This window comes from Tasmannia lanceolata, unplaced genomic scaffold (assembly GCF_043159265.1).
Source record: "Tasmannia lanceolata isolate RefF3 unplaced genomic scaffold, GAP_Taslan_0.1 ptg000020l, whole genome shotgun sequence".
Lineage (NCBI taxonomy): Eukaryota > Viridiplantae > Streptophyta > Magnoliopsida > Canellales > Winteraceae > Tasmannia > Tasmannia lanceolata.
In genome coordinates this window covers 19,499,710-19,521,392 of record NW_027518697.1, presented here as the reverse complement: position 1 = coordinate 19,521,392, position 21,683 = coordinate 19,499,710, and the positions used below count along the sequence as shown (strand labels likewise).

Below are 21,683 nucleotides of genomic sequence, written 5' to 3'. Positions count from 1 at the left end.
ATCAACAACAAGAAAGAGACTCTCTCTCTCTCTCTCTCTCAATAGATGCATACCGAAGTTTAATTTGAATATATGGACTCCCAAGATTTAATTGATTTTGGTGTCAAAGCATGCAAACTGACCGCACTTCCCCGAACTAGAGAAAAGAGAAAATAGGAAAGGGTAGAGGTGTTTTGCCTTGTTGTCCAAGAGACTACCAAATGTTAACAACTCTAAAATTCCTTTGAAGTTCAAGATGAGACCAAGTGATATCGAATCACTCCAAGGCATCTTGTAAAAGAGGGAAGCCAATATAGTCCCCACAGTCTTCCCAATGTATCCACTGCAGATGATGACTTGCATCGCCCACCAGCTCTTCCACGAAGAGACCGAAAACAAATCTGTCGTGATACCCAGCTTACTGAAGTAAAATGGCAAAAATAAAATGTTATTGACAGTCTCAAAACTTTGCACAATCCTCGCTCCCAAAGGCAACCCGTCCGGTATAGCCAGCCCCAAAAACAAAGGCCCCTGGGCTACCGTTGCACCCATAAAGTCAGTAACGAACGTTACAACGAAGGCCGATAAGAGGATCGGTGCAATGTACTTCTTGTTCACTGGCTTACCCTTGGGTGTTTTTCGGATAATCGATTTCATCACCGGCCGAGCAACATAGATTAGGACTATTATTAGTAAAGCCATGCTCCCTATGTAGGACATGAGCCTCAAAACATTCCCATTACTATTTAATACCGATGCCGTGAACACGAACACTGCCCATCCTATCAAATCGCTGACCAATGATGCGGCCAAGGCAAGTCGGCCTAGGTCACAATTGAGGAGGTTGAGCTCAGCGAGAATGGGCTGGGCAACAGGAAAATTTGTTACTGCAATAGTTGTAGAGATGTAGTAAAATACTATCTCGGTGCTTATGTCTGCTGTTACATATTTGCCCAGGAAAGAAGCTGTAGACGAGATTGATACTACAGTAAGGAACCAACCGGAAATAGCAATAACCACTGCCTTTCTTCCCGATTGTTTTATCATGCTTGGGTCCTGCTTTACTCCGCTGATGAAAAGGAATGCAAGGCTTCCAATCTCAGAGACTGTCTTAATCAAGTGACGACTATTGAGCGGAAACACCCATTTGACAAACATTTTGTTGCGTCCAAGAAATGATGGGCCAATGATGATACCGCCCTGAGGAAAATATGTTAAAATGCATAAAAAAGAAGAAGAAGAAGATAATATTGATGATGAAACTTATCAATAAAATTTTGGGAAAATTACATTTACACCCCGTCTAGTTTCTGACACATCCACTTCTACCCCTACAGTTTAAAACGTGACAACTACACCCTTGTAGTTTCAGTTTATATAAGGTAGAGGCCCCCTCAGTTGACGGTTCGTCCACTGATTGAAGGTTTAGGATGATCCGATGGAGCTGATTTTTTGGGCACACCTTATCTATATCAGGGCCCCTCAAATGAACTCTTTGGATCATCCAAACAATGTGGGCCCATACCCGAATCGAAACACTACCAAAAACACAGTGGGCCCACATTGTTTGGATGATCCAAAGCGTTCATTTGATGGGCCCTGACATAGATAGGGTGTGCCCAAAAAATCAGCTCCATTAGATCATCTAACCCTTCAATCTGTGGATGAACCGTCAACTGAGGGGGCCTACCTTATACAAATTGAAACTACAGGGGGTGTAGTTGTCACGTTTTAAACTGTAGGGGGTAGAAGTTGATGTGTTAGAAACTAGAGGGGCTGTAAATGTAATTTTTCCTAAAATTTTAGGTGACGGCCGGGCTCTCTAGATAAATTTTGGGTTAAAACAAACTTACAATAACCTGTGACACAATTTCGGGTTGTTTGAGTGGCATGAGAAGGATTCGAACGATGCGCATGATCATGGTCATGAGGAAGACTTGAAAACAAAAGAGAGAGAAGAAGTGATTGAAAGGGTTATCACCAAGATACAGCCCATTTGAATTGGGTGTACCAATCGGAAAACAAACCGGGTTGGGAGCCGATGATATGTTCATTTTGTTCTGTAGAAAAGATAGAAAGGCTCAACCACTGAGCTACAGGCCTGTTTCCATTGCGAGAACCTTGATTGCCTTTTCCCTCCTTCAAGATAGGGAAAGAAAAGAAAATAGCAGCGAGAGAGAGACAATGGGGTGAGACGGAGGAAACGGTGGTGTGAATTTGACCGTTGACTGGTCAAAAGGCTAGGTAGCCTTTCAAGAAAATAACTTCTTGAAAAACGGCATCCAAATACTGAAAATAGCCAAGTTGTTTGTGGAAATCATAAGGATGAAAGAAGATGCGATGTTTTTATAAAGGAAAATGATATAAGCACAACCATGTTTTGATAGTTGCGCTAACACTTCTCGTCCTTAATTCTTTAAAGAGCCGTATTTGCACTAACTCTACTTGTCTTTAATTATTTAAAGAGCTGTCAAAGGTTGTTACAGTTCCCAAAAAGCTCTCACAAGCCAGTTAAAAAAGAAAGGACAAGCTAAGTTTGTCCACTTATTAAAATATGGTTGTGCTGATATTATTTCCCTTTGAGAAATTGGCTGAAAGGCTAATATTGTGTAGCTGGTTTTTGGCAAAGAAGAGTTTTTGAACTGTTCAAACTCCTGTCGGTGAAGGACGAGATTCCAATTACAAGCCAAACGGTGAAAACTATGGAAGTATAAAAGAGATTAAATTCGTTGTTCTCTATTTCTTAATGAAACAGATGGACGTGAAATGTCTTTCTGCAATGGTCCCTACCAATCTCTTCCTAATAATACCACTTATATAAATAATTGCACCCAATTTTAGGTGATTGTAATACAACTTAATTAAAAAGGTGCTCTTTTAAACGGGGTAACCAGTTTTATAGATTAAAGTTGTTGTTTTCAGTTTGACATGAGATAAAAGTACTCTTTTAAAGGGGGCTACATACGGCTACATACAACTTCCTTTAATGTTGGTAGGGCTAGGATCCACACAAAAGCGAATAGTTCCACATCGGATAAGTGAAGTGGATGGGGATGAATTGTAGGGGAATGTGGACCCTCCCTCTATTGGCTAGCTTTTAGGGGTGTCATGCCCCAAACCCCACCCTAGGCGTAGGACGTGGCAGCGTCGTACACCAGCAAAATAAATCCCACAAGTATACAAAGCTACAAAGCAATAACAGAAATAAACCTTGTTGGATATTTTTAAAATATTGTATTTTGTAAAATAGAAAAATGAGATTTTACAAAGGGACACTTCTTTTTATGTGAAAAGGTATTTCTAATCAAAAGACACTTATGTTATGGAAATGTGTTGTTTTAAATGAAAGTGTTCATTTGAAAGGGTGCTTTCGTGTTTTTTACCTTCTATAAAGAAGACTTGGGATCTCATTTTTAAAGAGTCTTTCTCCTCTTAATTCTTTCTATTTTCTTGTTATTTAAGGGTATAAGGGTTGGTTTGAACTTGGGGTGCAAACCCTTGTTCTTAGTGTAGGCATTGTATCATTGGGACTTATTTCCATGGTAGCCACCTACATAAGTGGGGAAATTAAAGTCTTTAAGAGAAAGCCTTTTGCTTGCCTTGCGTACTTCTCTTCGTCTCTTATTCTCTTTCTTTGTTCTAAACAATTTTGTTCATCCACCATACCTATTTGTCCCAACAATCCTGACATTCCATAACTAAAATATCAAAATTCTCAAATAATGTGGACCCAACATAGCCAACTTAAACCTCAACTCTCCCATGAATCAAAATAAATAAACATAGGCGTAATCTTACACATTTATTTACCAATACTCACTGTCAGAAATAAAAGCAAATAAGCTAAATAAAATCTCCAAGCTCCGACGGTTCCGAAGCTTATCTGAAACTAAGCTTCTTCTTCCTCTTTCACCTCATGAGGATCAAACTCTGAAAATGTTAATATAACAACAGTCAGCTATAAAGCTCAGTACATAATAACGCACTACAAAAGTGGGATCATGCATGCTACAAAAAGAGAGGTTCGTATTAGGGGTGCAAGTTTGGCCCTGCCAGCCCTGAACTGCCCTGAGCCCGAACATGGTCAGGGCCGGATTTTCCAACCTTGAGGGCGGGTCAAGGTTCATTTTTTTAGACCCTGACTCAGGTCGGGTCGGGTTCTAGGTTAATGCCTCGGGTCACCCTGACCCGGCCCGACCCTAAGTTTTCTATTATAGAATTGAACCATCTGTGCATGTTTCTTTTGCTAATGTTTTCTATTATCTTGGATTGATGTTTCTTTAGATTATTATTATTAATTGTCTCTGTTGCTCGTCATGTTGTTGAATTCATATTGTCTAATTTGGTTCCCTTTCTCTGCTTATTGATCATTTTGTTCTATATGATAAGTGGTAGCTATATTTTTGGCACTCTTAACAAGTATTTGCACTAGGGTCAATTAGGGCCGGCCCGGCCCGGCCCTGCCCAATTAGGGCCAATCAGGGAGGGCCAGGGCCAGCACTGAGCCCTGTAGGGCGAGCAATGGGTTGAGGTTATTCGGCCCTGACTCAAGGTCAGGGCGGGTCAGGGCCGAGATAATGGGATCCAGGGTTGGGCTTGGGTTTTGAAAAACCCGACCCAATCTGACCCTGTTGCAGCCCTAGTTCGTATCATAATAAAAGGATATAAGTCACAAGTGAGATAGTTGACACAAGTTCAATGTTAAGGAGTAAGGTCCATAAAGGAATATGTCAAAATGTCACAACAAAAAGGGTCATAATATTCGAAGGATAACTGAAGGAAATCAATATGGGTACCATACCACCCCGAGATCACCGGCTTAGTTCAAAAGTCAAGTTATTTTTACCCCGACTTCCCACGGGTCCAAAAAGCGTGTTATTGCTTACACCGACTGCTCACGGTGCCGAAACTAGTTCCTAGGTTCACATACCTGTCGACAAGGTCAGCGTTTAGGCTCATTGACAAGCCCCATATAATCCAACGTACTATCCCCATTGGTACGAGCCCAAAAGTTCGCATATATACCTAAGCCTCTCATAAGATGTCCAGAGTACCTATAGTCCAAAAAGAGGTGTTCAAAGTTTGAAGTGAGTGTTTCGCATGAGTTCCACAATGGATTCATATAGTAAGGAGTGTTCAATATTCCAAAGTGTAGACACCCCCATTTTGCTCCGCTCTAATCAACAAAGAAATTAATGTTTTCTATCGGTTTTCCAGTGTTTTCTATTTCCGTGTCCGTCTCTGATATTTTCTCGATCTTTTCGGTCATTTCTGTTATGTTTTGCATTTGTCCGCCAGGTGTTGAGAGGGGTTATTCACAAGAATCTAAGCAAGAGAGAATTTGGACCCACTGGGTGGGCCCGCATATTGTTCTAATGAAAAATGAGTTTTGAACTTACTTCGATCCAATGCATAAGGATGCCCATCAAGGGAGCAGTCAAGATCTCAGGGAGATCATTTTAACAATCAATTTTGTTGTGACCATCAAGTTGAACTATTCGGATAACCCTTGGAAATAATTTTTGAGGCACTACTTTATAAATTAATAGTTTGGATAATCCCATGCGGGTGATATGTGGAGGATACAGGTTGTCCATGTCCTGGCCTGTCAAAGTGAACGGTTCAGATCAGTCTTTCGGAATAGTTCAAGGGGGCGCAACCTAATTTACATCGTAGCCCATCAGTCAATAGTTCGGATCATTATACAGAAATAATTTGCGGGGCATAATCAATTCGAGTCGTGGTTAATGAATTGGGCGGTTTGGATTAGCCCACAAAATTGATTTGGTGAAACACAATTCATTATGCCGTGGCCCATCATTTGGACGGTCTGGATCGTCCCAAGGTGCTGATTTCTAGAGCTGCAGCATATTCATATTAAGGGTCATCACTTGTACGTTTGAGATCATCCTACGAAGAGGATTTGAGGAGTGCGAATTGTTTTTATTGCAGCCCAATAGAATGGACGGTTTAGATCATCCCTGTGTAATCAGTATGAGAGCCTAACCTGCTGACATTGTGACTCCACAAATGGGCAGGTAGGACAACCCGATTGGGCAGTTTTGGAAAGCATCAAATTAGTAACTCTCCCTCTCTTTCCCAACCAGCAAGTCTATCAAATCTTTGGATTTTATAATTTTATTGATACATCAAACAAAGATGGGAAACTTGCCTTCAGGTTGAAAGAAATTTTTTGGCCGAATCCTTGCTTTCCAAAAGGTGGCCGAATATCATTTCCATTGAATTGTCTTTATTACTATAATCAATTCCTACCTTCCCAAGTATAGGCTAATTCCTCATCAGGAAAGAAATACAAGACAGAAAGAAATTCAAAGAGGAAAGAGATTCGTCATGCTCTCTATAAAAGAGAGAATTCGGCCAACTTTGAAGGGGCTGACTGGAAAAGGCTCATCGATCTTTCTCCCATCCTCTAATAATCTCTTACAAAGCTTCGTTCAGCACTCTTTGTGGTTTGAGGAGTCTGATAAAAAAAAAGAAACAAAAAAGGAGGAGAGAATCGGTCTTAATGGAAGAGAAGATGAACCTTTGAGAAAAAGAGCAACTTCTCTGCAACCTTCCCTCAGCAGCACTCACATTTTTCTTTTGACAGATCTCTTTCCATATCACTCTCACCCTCTCCCACACTCAACAGCCGTCTCTATCTCTCCTTCTCCAACTCTCTAAAAACAGAGTATCGTTTTCTTTTTTCTTTTTTTTTGACAAAAAACAAAGAGAAGCAGAGTGCCGTATTTCTCACTCCCTCTCTGTCTCTCACTCTCTCTATATCTCTCTCTATATCCCTCTCTGTTTCTCATTCTCTCTATATCTCTCTCTATATCCCTCTCTGTTTCTCATTCTCTTTATATGTCTCTCTATCTCACTCCCTCTATATCCCTCTCTGTTTCTCACTCTCTCTTTGTCTGCCTCACTCTCACTCTCTCTCTGTCTCTCGGACTCTCGCTCACTCTCTGTCTCTCTCACTCTCTCTGTATCCCTCTCTGTTTCTCTCACTCTCTCGCTCACTCTCTCTCTATATCTCTCTCTGTCTCACTCCCTCTATATCCCTCTCTGTTTCTCACTCTCTCTCTCTGTCTGTCTCACTCTCACTCTCTCTGTCTCTCGAACTCTCGCTCACTCTCTGTCTCTCTCACTCTCTATCTCTCTCACTCTCTATGTATCCCTCTCTGTTTCTCTCACTCTCTCTATATCTCTCTCTATATCCCTCTCTGTTTCTTACTCTCTCTATATCTCTCTCTGTCTCACACCCTCTATATCCCTCTCTGTTTCTCACTCTCTCTCTGTCTGTCTCACTCTAACTCCCTCTCCATCCCACGTTTAATCTCTCTAACATTCTCTCACTCTCTATCTCTCTCTCCATCTTACTCTCCCTCTCTCATCTCTCTTGTTGTCTCTCCCTCTCTATCTCTCTGTTTCGATCTCTCTCACCCTCTCTATCTCTCCCTCCCTATCTCTGTGCATCTTTCACTCACCTTCTCGGTCTCACTCACACTCTCTATCACTCTCTCTCTCTGTTCTCTAACTCTCATTCTCATTCCATATCTCTATCTCTCTCTCTCTCTCTCTCTCTCTCTCTCTCTCTCTCTCTCTCCACAGTGAGAAAAATAAAATAAAATAAAAACAAAGAAAGAAAGAGAAGAAAGGACATCGGATCGAGCGTCGACGGGATTTTTCGGATTCTTCGGCTCTTGGATTCGGCGAGGATTTCAATCAAAGGTAGGTGCGCTATTATCAGATTTTTCCAGAATTGTTCTATATATTTTTATATATTTTTTGCATGGTTTTAGCATTTAATTATATTTAATTCAATATTATATGGGTGTGCTAAAAATCGCGTTTTATATGAGTGATTCAAGTCCGATTCGTCTCAAAATTTAATACACTGATCTGTTTAAATAGAGTAAAATAACTATCGGATCGGATCGGACATTGGATCAAAGGATTTCAAAAATTTGAGTGAAGAATGAAATTTCATTTAAAATAATGACTGAGAAATTAAGAAATTGGAAAAAATAGCTATCTCAGGATGATCTATTTTTTGGAATATTAAAATTTTTTTGTGTTCGTCACATCGGAACAAGGTTAAAGGACATTTTCCGAAGTCGTAATTTTCTCAAAAATCATGTTTTAAAAATAGAAACTCTTCAAAAACATCTTTTTGAAGAAGAAAAATGGAAAATATACTAAATAGATTCCAAAATGAATGAAATTTTGTGTGAAAATAATATGATGATGATACATTCTACCATGAATTTTTAAAGAGTTTTGGATTTTATTTGGTATATTATTTGATGCTTTCTTTGAAAAAAATCAGATTTTGTGAGATTTTTTACTGACATCAAATCACAATTAAAAATCTCACACTTTTTACAGTAGTCTTATATTATATATTTCATACCGCTGTAAACTTTTCAAGTGATTTGGAATTTGTTTCCTAAGAGATGTAGTGTAAATTCATAATCTGGTCTAACAATTCAAAAATCCGAAATGGATAGTAAATAGTATCTCAAATTCATGAAAATCCCACAGAATACTATGTTTACCCGTACCTTACTACTGTGGAAATTTCAATAAATTTAGATTGCTATTTCTAATAGTTTCTGTGTTATTTTAACAATCTGGTCGTATTATTATTAAATCGGAAATTAATAGGAGCTTAATATAAAAATCTGTAAAATATTTCCAGTAAGCTACATTCCTTCATATCTTGTTTTTGTAGAAATTTCAGTTTATTTCGAATTTGTTTGCAATAAGTTCATTTGTAAAATTACTTATGCGGTCTGAAATTAATAAAATCCATTAAAAATTGAAATTAATCAAAAATCATTATGAAAATTTCTAAAGAACCTTAAATTTCTGTCACATGTTCACTCCTTAATCCATAGAAACAGAAATCTTAGGAGTCTTAGATTTTCCTTGTAAAATGGCCATAGCGTACATAATCGTATACCAATTGCAATCGATCCTTGACAATTTGAGTATTTAAGCTATAGCATGTTATTGGCTCCGAGGTTTACTGTCCACGGAAATCCTGAGAGATATGCCAGGCAATAAGGTTCTATAACTTAAGTATTAAATTGCACAAGGAAAGAGCGCACGATTCCCTTCCGTGGATGCTATTTGAGGCCGAAATTGGTGAACCATAAAACCTTTGGTATTCCTTAAATGTCCAGAAACCGAAAATCCTTGAAATATGAAATTCATTAACTTCAAGAACTTGAATCGATTTACCTCATGTCTCTCGGAACCGTTGGATTACGGTTTCTGTCATAAGAACCATTAGAGCCCTATTTAGGAACACTTACGTCATGTCGTGTTCTAGGTTTTAGGGAGTCCTAGGTTTTAGGGAGTCCTAGAGTTAGGAGTCCAGCCTCATCACGGACGTTTGCTATGGATAGCAACCGTGCCATAGGTCTAGTTAAACTAGTCACCCAAATTTTTCCTAGGACAAGCCTAGTTACCTAGGATGTAGGTTAACCTACATTAGTCTAAGGGACAACTTGCACTTAGATAGGATCATATAGCATCTTAGATGAAATCCTAGGATAATAAAATCTTCAACTTGAATTAAATAACTTCTCTTAAAACTGTTGAAACAGTCAATCCAGTCTAGATCGGTGTCTTAGATGAGTTAGGCATAAGTAGCTTAGCTTAGGTGCAGCGAACTACGTCGACTCTGATCCCAGTGAGGCTTGGGTACGTAGGCAGCTTGGATGCTTGATGGCATACCTCATAATATGAAGATGAGGCCCATCACGGTTCAGGAGCAGTGGGCTCCTGCATATGTTGATGCAATAGAAATAACTGCAAGATGTCCCGATGGTAAGCCATGGTATACGGACATAAAGAACTACATCTCAGGCCAGGGGCATCCCAATGAGGCGTCGAATAAAGAAATAAGGACTTTGCAGAGATTGGCAGCTAATTTTGTCATTTGTGGAGGGGAGTTGTATCGATGGTCTTTCGACGGAATTCAACTCTTATGTGTCACTGAAGATCAGGCAGAAGAAATTCTCGCAGATATTCATGAAGGGGTGTGTGGGCCTCATATGAATGGGAAGATGTTGGCAAGGAAGATCCTACGTCTGGGGTACTATTGGCCAACATTGGAAGCAGATTGTCACACATTTGTGAAGAAATGCTATAAATGTCAGATACATGCGAATCTCATCCATGTACCACCCACCGAATTGCATTCTCTCACCTCTCCTTGGTCGTTTTCGGTATGGGGAATTGACATCATTGGCAAGATTTCACCCAAGTCGTCTAATGGTCACGAGTACATACTCGTTGTAATTGACTACTTCACCAAGTGGGTTGAGGCCGCTTCTTACGCAAAGCTTACATCCGCATCAGTTGCCAAATTCATACGAACCAATATCATATGCAGATATGAAATTCGCCATGAACTTATCTCAGATAACGGATCTCATTTCAAGAAAGAAGTAATCACTCTTTCGAAGAGTTCAAGATTAAGCATCATAAATCCTCACCTTATCGGCCGCAGACGAATGGAGCGGTGGAAGCTGCAAACAAGAATGTCAAGACTATCATTAGCAAAATGTCAGAAACTTATAAGGATTGGTCGAATAAGTTACCGTACGCCTTGTGGGCTTACAGAACATCAATTAGAGCTTCAACTGGAGCAACCCCTTACTCTCTTGTTTACGGGATGGAAGCAGTGCTACCTGTTGAGATCCGTGTACCTTCGCTTCGAGTATTGACTGAAGTTAAGTTGCCAGAAAATTAATGGGCAGATGCCAGATATAAAGAGTTGAACATGCTAGATGAGAAGAGGTTAAAAGCGCTTTACCATGTGCAGGGTTACCAGCGCAGAATAGCCCGGGCTTTTAATAAAAAGGTTAAGGTCAGGGATTTAGAAGAAGGCAATCTTGTTCTGAAAGAGAATCGACCACCAGTGTTTGACCGAAGGGGCAAGTTCAAACCAAATTGGTCAGGACCATACATTGTGGACCAAATCTTACCCGGAAAAGCCATCAATCTCCGTAATTTAAATGGAGAAATATTACCGGAACCAACAAATCTTGATCAACTCAAGAGGTTCTATGCTTGAACACCGGAAGGTCGTCTTTTGGTCGAATAAATCCCAAATTCATAACCCAAAATTAAAAAAAAAAATATAACCTTTTGCAAACCCTTTTGAGCCTAAATAAAATTTTCCTTCAAAACCCAATATACTAGGGGCATCCGCCCTGAACTACGCATGACCTGATCCCTACACCGGGGTACGTAGGCAGCTCGGTCAAACCGAGCTCGGTTGTTTCAAAAGAAGAAAATCAATTATTCCAAAAAGAAGTTAAAAAAAAAGAAAAAAAAATCCATGCAAAAAGAAAAGAAAAATTAAAATACCTTCGAACTAGGGGCATTCGCCCTGAACTACGCATGACCTGATTCCTATACTAGGATACGTAGGCAACCTGTTCACAGGTTCGGTCAAAATTCTTACAAAAATCTTAAGCTATTCTTTGAAAAGCCCTACCTCACCTATAAAGTCATTTTGGTGTTCAAGTAAAAAAAAAAAAGAGAAGAAAAAATGAAAAAGAGAAAAGAAAAAAAGAAATGGAGCTTGAAAATCCGCTAGATTGAAAACCTGAAAAGGCGATCTAGGTAAAATTTAGGATCATTCCCTTGCTAAGTTGAAAACCTGAAAGGGCGGCTTAGGCAAAAGTTAAGGGGGTGGCCTGTTGAGTCGAAAACCTGAAAAGGCGATTCAGGCAAAAGTTAAGGCCGAGCGGTCCGCCAAGTTGAAAATCAGAAAAGGGGAACTTGGTCGTGGTAAGATTGGGTTCTTCCCAGAAGAATTACAGCAATCTCTGAAATCACAGTAGGTCAGGCAAAAATAACAACGATTCCTGAAACTAGGGACATTAATTTTTAGTAATCGGAAAGTTGATAGAAAGATATATGAAGTATCACTGTCTTAAAAATGAGTGAAGATGTTTATCAATGAAGAAACATTCTTTAAAAGAGGCCAGCCTAACCCAAATGAAAATACTGATAAGTCAGAAGCATCACGAGATCACTTGAGTAATCTTTCTTATTTTGTTTTTTTTATTACAAATGTCTGTGGTTCTATTTTTAGAAAAAAATTTACGAATTCTATTTTAAGAATTGTTGTAAGGTGCAATCACTCTGAAGACAGGTTCATTAACAGGTTCTGAGAAACTTGGAAAAGGCAAGGCTGTCGTGAATGGCGAAAAATCTTTGAAGAATGATATCTGGTCAATGAATAGAAGAAGGTTAGAATGCCTCAAACTGGGGCAGGTTGCTAATGAAGTGGCATCTCATATTCAAGCCCTGAAAGTCCTTTGCTGCATGGTGTTATTAAATCCTTTGCTTCCAAAATTGCTAATTGGAGATTTCGATTTCCTTTTTCTGATAATCTCTGTCAAAACTCAAATTATCATATCTCTCTGAATCCATTTGAAAATGATATTTTCTCTTTGAACATCATACGGATATGATGTCTCATTTCCTTGAAATTCGTATGAATACGATATTCCATTATCTCTGAGTTATCTTTGAGCATCATATGAATATGGTGTCTCAATTTTCTGAAATCCGTATAAATACGTTATTTCATTCTCTCTGAGTCCATTTGAAAATGGTCTCTTCTCTTTGAACATCATACAACTATGATGTCTCCTTTCCTTGGAATTCATATAAGTACGATATTCCATTATCTCTGACTTCTCTTTGAGCATCATACAAATGTGATGTCTCATTTCCTTGGAATCCGTATAAACACGGTATCATTCTCTCTGAGTTCATTCAAAAATTGTTTCTGTTTCTCTTTGAGCATCATACGAATATGGTGTCCCATTTTCTTAAAATTCGTATAAATACGGTATTTCATTATCTCTCTGAGTCCGTTTGAAAATGGTATTTTCTCTTTGGACATTATACGAATATGATGTCTCTTTTCCTTGGACTTCGTATAAATATGATATTCCATTATCTCTGAGTTATCTTTAAGCATCATATGAATATGGTGTCTCATTTTCCTGAAATCCATATAAATACGTTATTTCATTCTCTCTGAGTCCATTTGAAAATGGTCTCTTCTCTTTGAACATCATACAAATATGATGTCTCATTTTCTTGGAGTCCGTATAAATACGGTATTCCATTCTCGTCATATCATTCGAAAATGGTCTCTTATTCTCTTTGAGCATCATACAAATGTGATGTCTCATTTCCATGAGCTTCGTATAAATACGATTAATTCATTCTCCCTGAATCCATTTGAAAATGGTCTATTCTCTTTGAGCATCATACAAATGTGATGTCTCATTTCCTTGGAATCCGTATAGATACGGTATTTCATTCTCTCTGAGTTCATTCGAAAATTGTCTCTGTTTCTCTTTGAGCATCATATGAATATGGTGTCCCATTTCCTTGAAATCCGTATAAATATGGTATTTCATTATCTCTGAGTCCATCTTGAAAATAGTCTCTTCTCTTTCAACATCATATAAATGTGTTGTCTCATTTCTTGGAATTCGTATAAATACGATTGATTCATCCTCTCCAGGCCCATCCGAAAATGCTCTCTTACTCTCTTGAGAGTCGTATAAATACGGTATCTCATCCTTTTTCAGTCTATTCAAAAAAAGGGGTCTCTTGTTCCTCTTTGAGATCCATACAAATATGGTATCTCATATTCTTTTGGGAAACCGTATCGGTACGATGTCTCATTCTGGTGTCTTGTTTCCTCTGTGTCTGTATAATTGCAGTGTCCTGTTCTCTTTGGACCCATACAAATATGGTATCGCATTTTATCTAAGCCCATTCAAAAATGATACTTCATTTTCCTTAAAAATCTTTCGAAAGTCATCCATCATTCTCTCTAAGACCATTTGAAAATGGCGTCTCATTTCCTCAGAAACCGTTCAAAAATAGTATTCCTTTCACTCCGAAAATCCGTTTGAAAATGGTATCCCATTCCTTCATTGCCTGTTCGAAAACGGCTCCGCATCATAATCATCTTTTGTTCCGGATTGCAAAATTTTTACACCCGGAGTAAATCCGATTCTCTGTTATTCTAAACTACCATCTCATGGTGTTTAGAGTAAATGATTTTCATATATGTTCAAATTCTAGGATTTCATCTAGGGTCTTGCATTATGTTAGGTTGCATTGTGTCTAGGGAGTCCTTTGTCGATCAAAGCTACGCAAAATGGCACTGTCACTTTTGCTTTGATATTCGATGACTACGTCGTCTCTACCAAAGAGAGGCATCTGTAGACACCCCCATTTTGCTCCGCTCTAATCAACAATGAAATTAATGTTTTCTATCGGTTTTCCAGTGTTTTCTATTTCCGTGTCCGTCTCTGATATTTTCTCGATCTTTTCGGTCATTTCTGTCATGTTTTGCATTTGTCCGCCAGGTATTGAGAGGGGTTATTCACAAGAATCTAAGCAAGAGAGAATTTGGACCCACTGGGTGGGCCCGCATATTGTTCTAATGAAAAATGAGTTTTGAACTTACTTCGATCCAATGCATAAGGATGCCCATCAAGGGAGCAGTCAAGATCTCAGGGAGATCATTTTAACAATCAATTTTGTTGTGACCATCAAGTTGAACTATTCGGATAACCCTTGGAAATAATTTTTGAGGAACTGCTTTATAAATTAATAGTTTGGATAATCCCATGCGGGTGATATGTGGAGGATACAGGTTGTCCATGTCATGGCCTGTCAAAGTGAACGGTTCAGATCAGTCTTTTGGAATAGTTCAAGGGGGCGCAACCTAATTTACATCGTAGCTCATCAGTTAATAGTTTGGATCATTATACAGAAATAATTTGCGGGGCATAATCAATTCGAGTCGTGGTTAATGGATTGGGCGGTTCGGATCAGCCCACAAAATTGATTTGGTGAAACACAATTCATTATGCCGTGGCCCATCATTTGGACGGTCTGGATCGTCCCAAGGTGCTGATTTCTAGAGCTGCAGCATATTCATATTAAGGGTCATCACTTGTTCGTTTGAGATCATCCTACGAAGAGGATTTGAGGAGTGCGAATTGTTTTTATTGCAGCCCAATAGAATGGACGATTTAGATCATCCTTGTGAAATCAATATGAGAGCTTAACCTGCTGACATTGTGACTCCACAAATGGGCAGGTCGGACAATCCGATTGGGCAATTTTGGAAAGCATCAAATTAGTAACTCTCCCTCTCTTTCCCAACCAGCAAGTCTATCAAATCTTTGGATTTTATAATTTTATTGATACATCAACCAAAGATGGGAAACTTGCCTTCAGGTTTAAAGAAAATTTTTGGCCGAATCCTTGCTTTCCAAAAAGTGGCCGAATATCATTTCCATTGAATTGTCTTTATTACTATAATCAATTCCTACCTTCCCAAGTATAGGCTAATTCCTCATCAGGAAAGAAATACAAGACAGAAAGAAATTCAAAGAGGAAAGAGATTCGTCATGCTCTCTATAAAAGAGAGAATTCGGCCAACTTTGAAGGGGCTGACCGGAAGAGGCTCATCGATCTTTCTCCCATCCTCTAACAATCTCTTACAAAGCTTCGTTCAGCACTCTTTGTGGTTTGAGGAGTCTGATAAAAAAAAAGAAACAAAAAAGGAGGAGAGAATCGGTCTTAATGGAAGAGAAGATGAACCTTTGAGAAAAAGAGCAACTTCTCTGCAACCTTCCCTCAGCAGCACTCACGTTTTTTCTTTTGACAGATCTCTTTCCATATCACTCTCACCCTCTCCCACACTCAACAGCCGTCTCTATCTCTCCTTCTCCAACTCTCTAAAAACAGAGTATCGTTTTCGTTTTTCTTTTTTTTGACAAAAAACAAAGAGAAGCAGAGTGCCGTATTTCTCACTCCCTCTCTGTCTCTCACTCTCTCTATATCTCTCTCTCTCTCTATATCTCTCTCTCTATATCCCTCTCTGTTTCTCATTCTCTCTATATCTCTCTCTATATCCCTCTCTGTTTCTCATTCTCTCTATATCTCTCTCTGTCTCACTCCCTCTATATCCCTCTCTCTCGGTCTGCCTCACTCTCACTCTCTCTCTCTCTCTCTCGGACTCTCGCTCACTCTCTGTCTCTCTTACTCTCTCTGTATCCCTCTCTGTTTCTCTCACTCTCTCGCTCACTCTCTCTATATCTCTCTCTGTCTCACTCCCTCTATATCCCTCTCTGTTTCTCACTCTCTCTCTGTCTGTCTCACTCTCACTCTCTCTCTGTCTCCGAACTCTCGCTCACTCTCTGTCTCTCTCACTCTCTCTGTATCCCTCTCTGTTTCTCTCACTCTCTCGCTCACTCTCTCTATATCTCTCTCTATATCCCTCTCTGTTTCTTTCTCTATATCTCTCTCTGTCTCACACCCTCTATATCCCTCTCTGTTTCTCACCCTCTCTCTGTCTGTCTCACTCTCACTCCCTCTCCATCCCACGTTTAATCTCTCTAACATTCTCTCACTCTCTATCTCTCTCTCCATCTTACTCTCCCTCTCTCATCTCTCTTGTTGTCTCTCCCTCTCTATCTCTCTGTTTCGATCTCTCCACCCTCTCTATCTCTCCCTCCCTATCTCTGTGCATCTCTCACTCACCTTCTCGGTCTCACTCACACTCTCTATCACTCTCTCTCTCTGTTCTCTAACTCTCATTCTCATTCCATATCTCTCTCTCTCTCTCTCCACAGTGAGAAAAATAAAATAAAAAAAAACAAAGAAAGAAAGAGAAGAAAGGACATCGGATCAAGCGTCGGCGGGATTTTTCGGATTCTTCGGCTCTTGGATTCGGCAAGGATTTCAATCAAAGGTAGGTGCGCTATTCTCAGATTTTTCCAGAATTGTTCTATATTTTTTATATATTTTTTGCATGGTTTTAGCATTTAATTGTATTTAATTCAATATTATATGTGTGCGCTAAAAATCGCGTTTTATATGAGTGATTCAAGTCCGATTCGTCTCAAAATTTAATACACTGATCTGTTTAAATAGAGTAAAAGAACTATCGGATCGGATCGGACATTGGATCATAGGATTTCAAAAATTTGAGTGAAGAATGGAATTTCATTTAAAATAATGACTGAGAAATTAAGAAATTGGAAAAAATGGCTATCTCAGGATGATCTATTTTTTGGAATATTAAATTTTTTTTATGTTCGTCACATCGGAACAAGGTTAAAGGACATTTTCCGAAGTCGTAATTTTCTCAAAAATCATGTTTTAAAAATAGAAAACTCTTCAAAAACATCTTTTTGAAGAAGAAAAATGGAAAATATACTAAATAGATTCCAAAATGAATACAATTTTGTGTGAAAATAATATGATGATGATACATTCTACCATGAATTTTTAAAGAGTTTTGGATTTTATTTGGTATATTATTTGATGCTTTCTTTGAAAAAAATCAGATTTTGTGAGATTTTTTACTGACATCAAATCACAATTAAAAATCTCACACTTTTTATAGTAGTCTTATATTCTATATATCATACCGCTGTAAACTTTTCAAGTGATTTGGAATTTGTTTCCTAAGAGATGTAGTGTAAATTCATAATCTGGTCTAACAATTCAAAAATCCGAAATGGATAGTAAATAGTATCTCAAATTCATGAAAATCCCACAGAATACTATGTTTACCCGTACCTTACTATTGTGGAAATTTCAATAAATTTAGATTGCTATTTCTAATAGTTTCTGTGTTATTTTAACAATCTGGTCGTATTGTTATTAAATCGGAAATTAATAGGAGCTTAATATAAAAATCTGTAAAATATTTCCAGTAAGCTACATTCCTTCATATCTTGTTGCTGTAGAAATTTTAATTTATTTCGAATTTTTTTGCAATAAGTTCACTTGTAAAATCACTTATGCGGTCTGAAATTGATAAAATCCATTAAAAATTGAAATTAATCAAAAATCATTATGAAAATTTCTAAAGAACCTTAAATTTCTGTCACATGTTCACTCCTTAATCCATAGAAACAGAAATCTTAGGAGTCTTAGATTTCCCTTGTAAAATGGTCATAGCGTCTATAATCGTATCCCAATTGCAATCGATCCTTGACAATTTGAGTATTTAAGCTATATCATGTTATTGGCTCCGAGGTTTACTGTCCATGAAAATCCTGAGAGATATGCCAGACAATAAGGTGCTATAACTTAAGTATTAAATTGCACAAGGAAAGAGCGCACGATTCCCTTCCGTGGATGCTATTTGAGGCCGAAATTGGTGAACCATAGAACCTTTGGTATTCTTTAAATGTCCAGAAACTGAAAATCCTTGAAATATGAAATTCATTAACTTCAAGAACTTGAATCTATTTACCTCATGTCTCTCGGAACCGTTGGATTACGGTTTCCGTCATAAGAACCATTAGAGCCCTATTTAGGAACACTTACGTCATGTCGTGTTCTAGGTTTTAGGGAGTCCTAGGTTTTAGGGAGTCCTAGAGTTAGGAGTCCAGCCTCATCATGGACGTTTGCTATGGATAGCAACCGTGCCATAGGTCTAGTTACACTAGTCACCCAAATTTTCCCTAGGACAAGCATAGTTACCTAGGATATAGGTTAATCTGCATTAGTCTAAGGGACAACTTGCACTTAGATAGGATCATATAGCATCTTAGATGAAATCCTAGGATAATAAAATCTTCAACTTGAATTAAATAACTTCTCTTAAAACTGTTGAAACGGTCAATCCAGTGTAGATCGGTGTCTTAGATGAGTTAGGCATAAGTAGCTTAGCTTAGGTGCACCGAACTACGTCGACTCTGATCCCAGTGAGGCTTGAGTACATAGGCGGCTTGGGTACGTAGGTAGCTTGGATGCTTGATGGCATACCAACCGCGAGTCGGCTCCACACATAAGTGGGATTTTGTATGTTAATCCTTAAATTAAAATTAATTAAATCACTTAGGACTTTCCATGAAATTAGAATTTTAGGGGAACTTTCACTTAGATTGAATTCAAACAAATTAAGAAATCAAGATACACATTTAGGATTTACATTGAAATTAGATCATAGGATGCATGTCACATAGTTCGCACTTTAACGTAGAGTTAAATGAGCCATTTAAAATATATTTAAAAGAGTTAACTTTTGGAATTGAAGACCGATTATCGGGCAGGAATGGTGCATGTGGTGGATAACTCCCCATACCTTCCATTCTTGTAACCAGGTAACGAGTCTAGATTTCTGGTTAATTATGGGTCCTAGATCCCACATCTAGGTGGCTACTCTGTCAGTCTCTTTTGTGTGGAATTTGGAATGCCTTAGTGATCCCAAGTTCACATAAAAGATGAATTAAAATCAATAATAAAAGAGCACACGCCAATCGCGTGGGCACGAGAGACCAAGAGAGAGCGTGGCGGCTCGCGCCTCACCCCTCTCGCGGGATCGGGTCCCACACAAAGATTCATAGTTCTGATGAGATTATGAAGGTTTTCACAAAAGTTCCAAATTAGGAGAGATACATTTAATGAGTATATCAAATAGCAAGTTTCCATAGAGTTTAATCAACAAAAATGGTTAAGCATGCAAGACCCAAATAAATATCTAAAGTTTTTGTTGGTTTTATAGATCCAGTAAGTTTGGGATTCACAATCAACAATGGCATAGTGTTCGAAAGGTAAAACACAACAGTGAAGCACTAAGGTAGTGCGAAATTATGTACCTTGATGACAAAAACTTTTTCTTTCAATAATCACCTTATTTACCTACAATCAAGAGTATGAATATTCTACATGAGTTTCATCAATAATTTCACTCCTATCAAGCAAAAGACACTTTAGTGCCTCTTCGAAAAAGAATCGGTAAACCATCATAAGGTTCTTTTTAGTATTTTGGAATTATTTTCACTATAGAATCTCCAAAAAATTTTGAAACTATATTTAACAAAAAGTACGCGTTTTCGACATGCCCATAGAGTACAAGAGCGTAAAAAAACGGACAAGAAACGAAGAAGTTATGAATTTTTGAAGTTTCACAAATTCCTGTGTTCGGACGCCCGAACCTGTGGGACCCGATCCCATGAGGGGGGCGCGACCCGCCTCCCTCTCTTGGTCTCTCGTACTCACGCGAATGACTTGTACTTTTTAGTATTAATATAAATCATCTTTTTCGTGAACTTGGGATCACAAAAGAAATTCGAATTTCACGCAAAAGAGAATGACCAGAGTCGCCACCTAGGTAAGGGACCTAGGACCCATAAGTGACACTGCAATGATCTCCGATCCTAGAAGTCTAGATTCGTTACCTGATTACGAGAATGGAAGGTATGACGGATTACCTCCATATGCATCATTCTTGCCCGATAATCCGGTCTTTAATTCCAAAGATTAACTCATTTAAATTTATTTTAAAAGGCTTATTTAAACTCTCTTGATGTGCAAACTACGAGACATATATCATAAATAATCTAATTTCAATGTGGTTTCTAAATGCATCTTTTGATTTTCTTGATTTGTTCGGATTCAATATATGTGAAAGTCCTTCCAAAATTCTAGTTTTGGAAAATCCTAAGTGATTTAAATGATTTACATTAGGGTTTAAAAATGATAAAGAAATAAACAAAATAAAATCCTAAAACCCTACTATAGTGTGTAGGGTCGACTCGTGCATAGAATGACATCCCACCATCCAAGCTGCCTACGTACCCAAGCCTCACTAGGATCAGAGTAGACGTAGTTCGGTGGCCTAAACTAAACTACATGCCTAAGACATCTAGGACACCGATCTCGACTGGAAAAGATTGTTTCAACAGTTTAAGAAAATTTATTTAATTCAAGTTGGATGACTTTTATTATCCTAGGACTCGATCTAAGATGCTATATGGTCATATCTAATTGTAGACACTCCATTTTGACCGTGCCCTGCACCTCCATGTTTTGTGCTTAACTTTCCCAAATCAGTGCGTTAGGGTCCCAAATTGCACCCTGAGCTAGCTTAGGGTCCCACCAAGGTCCCTGTGAAATTTTGTCAAGATCCGACCACGTTTGCCTAGCGAACGAGCTAAGTGTAGACACCCCATTTTGACAGGACCCTAAACCCGCGTATTCGAATGAAATCCCGAGGTCAGGCGGAAAATGAATGAATGTGGGGCCCGCTTGTGTGGGACCCGTTTGTGTGGGGCCCGCTGGTGTGGGACCCGCTTTTGTAGGACCCGCTGGTGTGGGGCCCGCTCGTGTGGGACCCGCTTGTGTGTGACCCGTTTATGTGGGACCCGCTTGTGTGGGGCCCGCTGATGTGGGACCCGCTTTGTGTGGGGCCCGTTTGTGTGGGACCCGTTTGTGTGGGACCCGCTTGTGTGGGGCCCGCTGATGTGGGACCCATTTGTGTGGGGCCCGCTGATGTGGGGTCCGCTGATGTGGGACCCGCTGGTGTGGGGCCTGCTAATGTGGGATCCGCTTGTATTCAAAGAGAGGATAAGGACAGTCATCATTTTCTTTGGTTTTAAAATTGGGCGTAATGAGTATGTTTTTTTGTTTTCTTTTGGTATCCGATGCATGTAATGATTTTTTTTTTTTTTTTTTTTTTGAAAAATTAAGAAAATGAGGGGGACATGAGGGGGACAACCACTCTCATTTTTCTCTCCCCCTCATGATGACTCATGATGAGTCTCCCTCCGATCTCTCTCTCATTCCCTTACCCTCTCCACTGTTTTTCCCATCCACCCCACTCACAGTAG

General features: G+C 38.9%; 1 protein-coding gene across 1 annotated transcript; it reads right to left on the bottom strand.

The window, feature by feature from the left end:
• Positions 1-87: 87 nt before the first annotated feature.
• On the bottom strand, positions 88-2,177 carry LOC143853858 (cation/H(+) antiporter 15-like). The gene is made up of 2 exons (XM_077363564.1): positions 1,833-2,177; positions 88-1,179 (listed from the first exon to the last, which is right to left on the bottom strand). The coding sequence occupies exons 1-2, from the start codon at positions 2,031-2,033 to the stop codon at positions 88-90; spliced, it is 1,293 nt and encodes a 430-aa protein (XP_077219679.1). The 5' UTR covers positions 2,034-2,177.
• Positions 2,178-21,683: the final 19,506 nt, after the last annotated feature.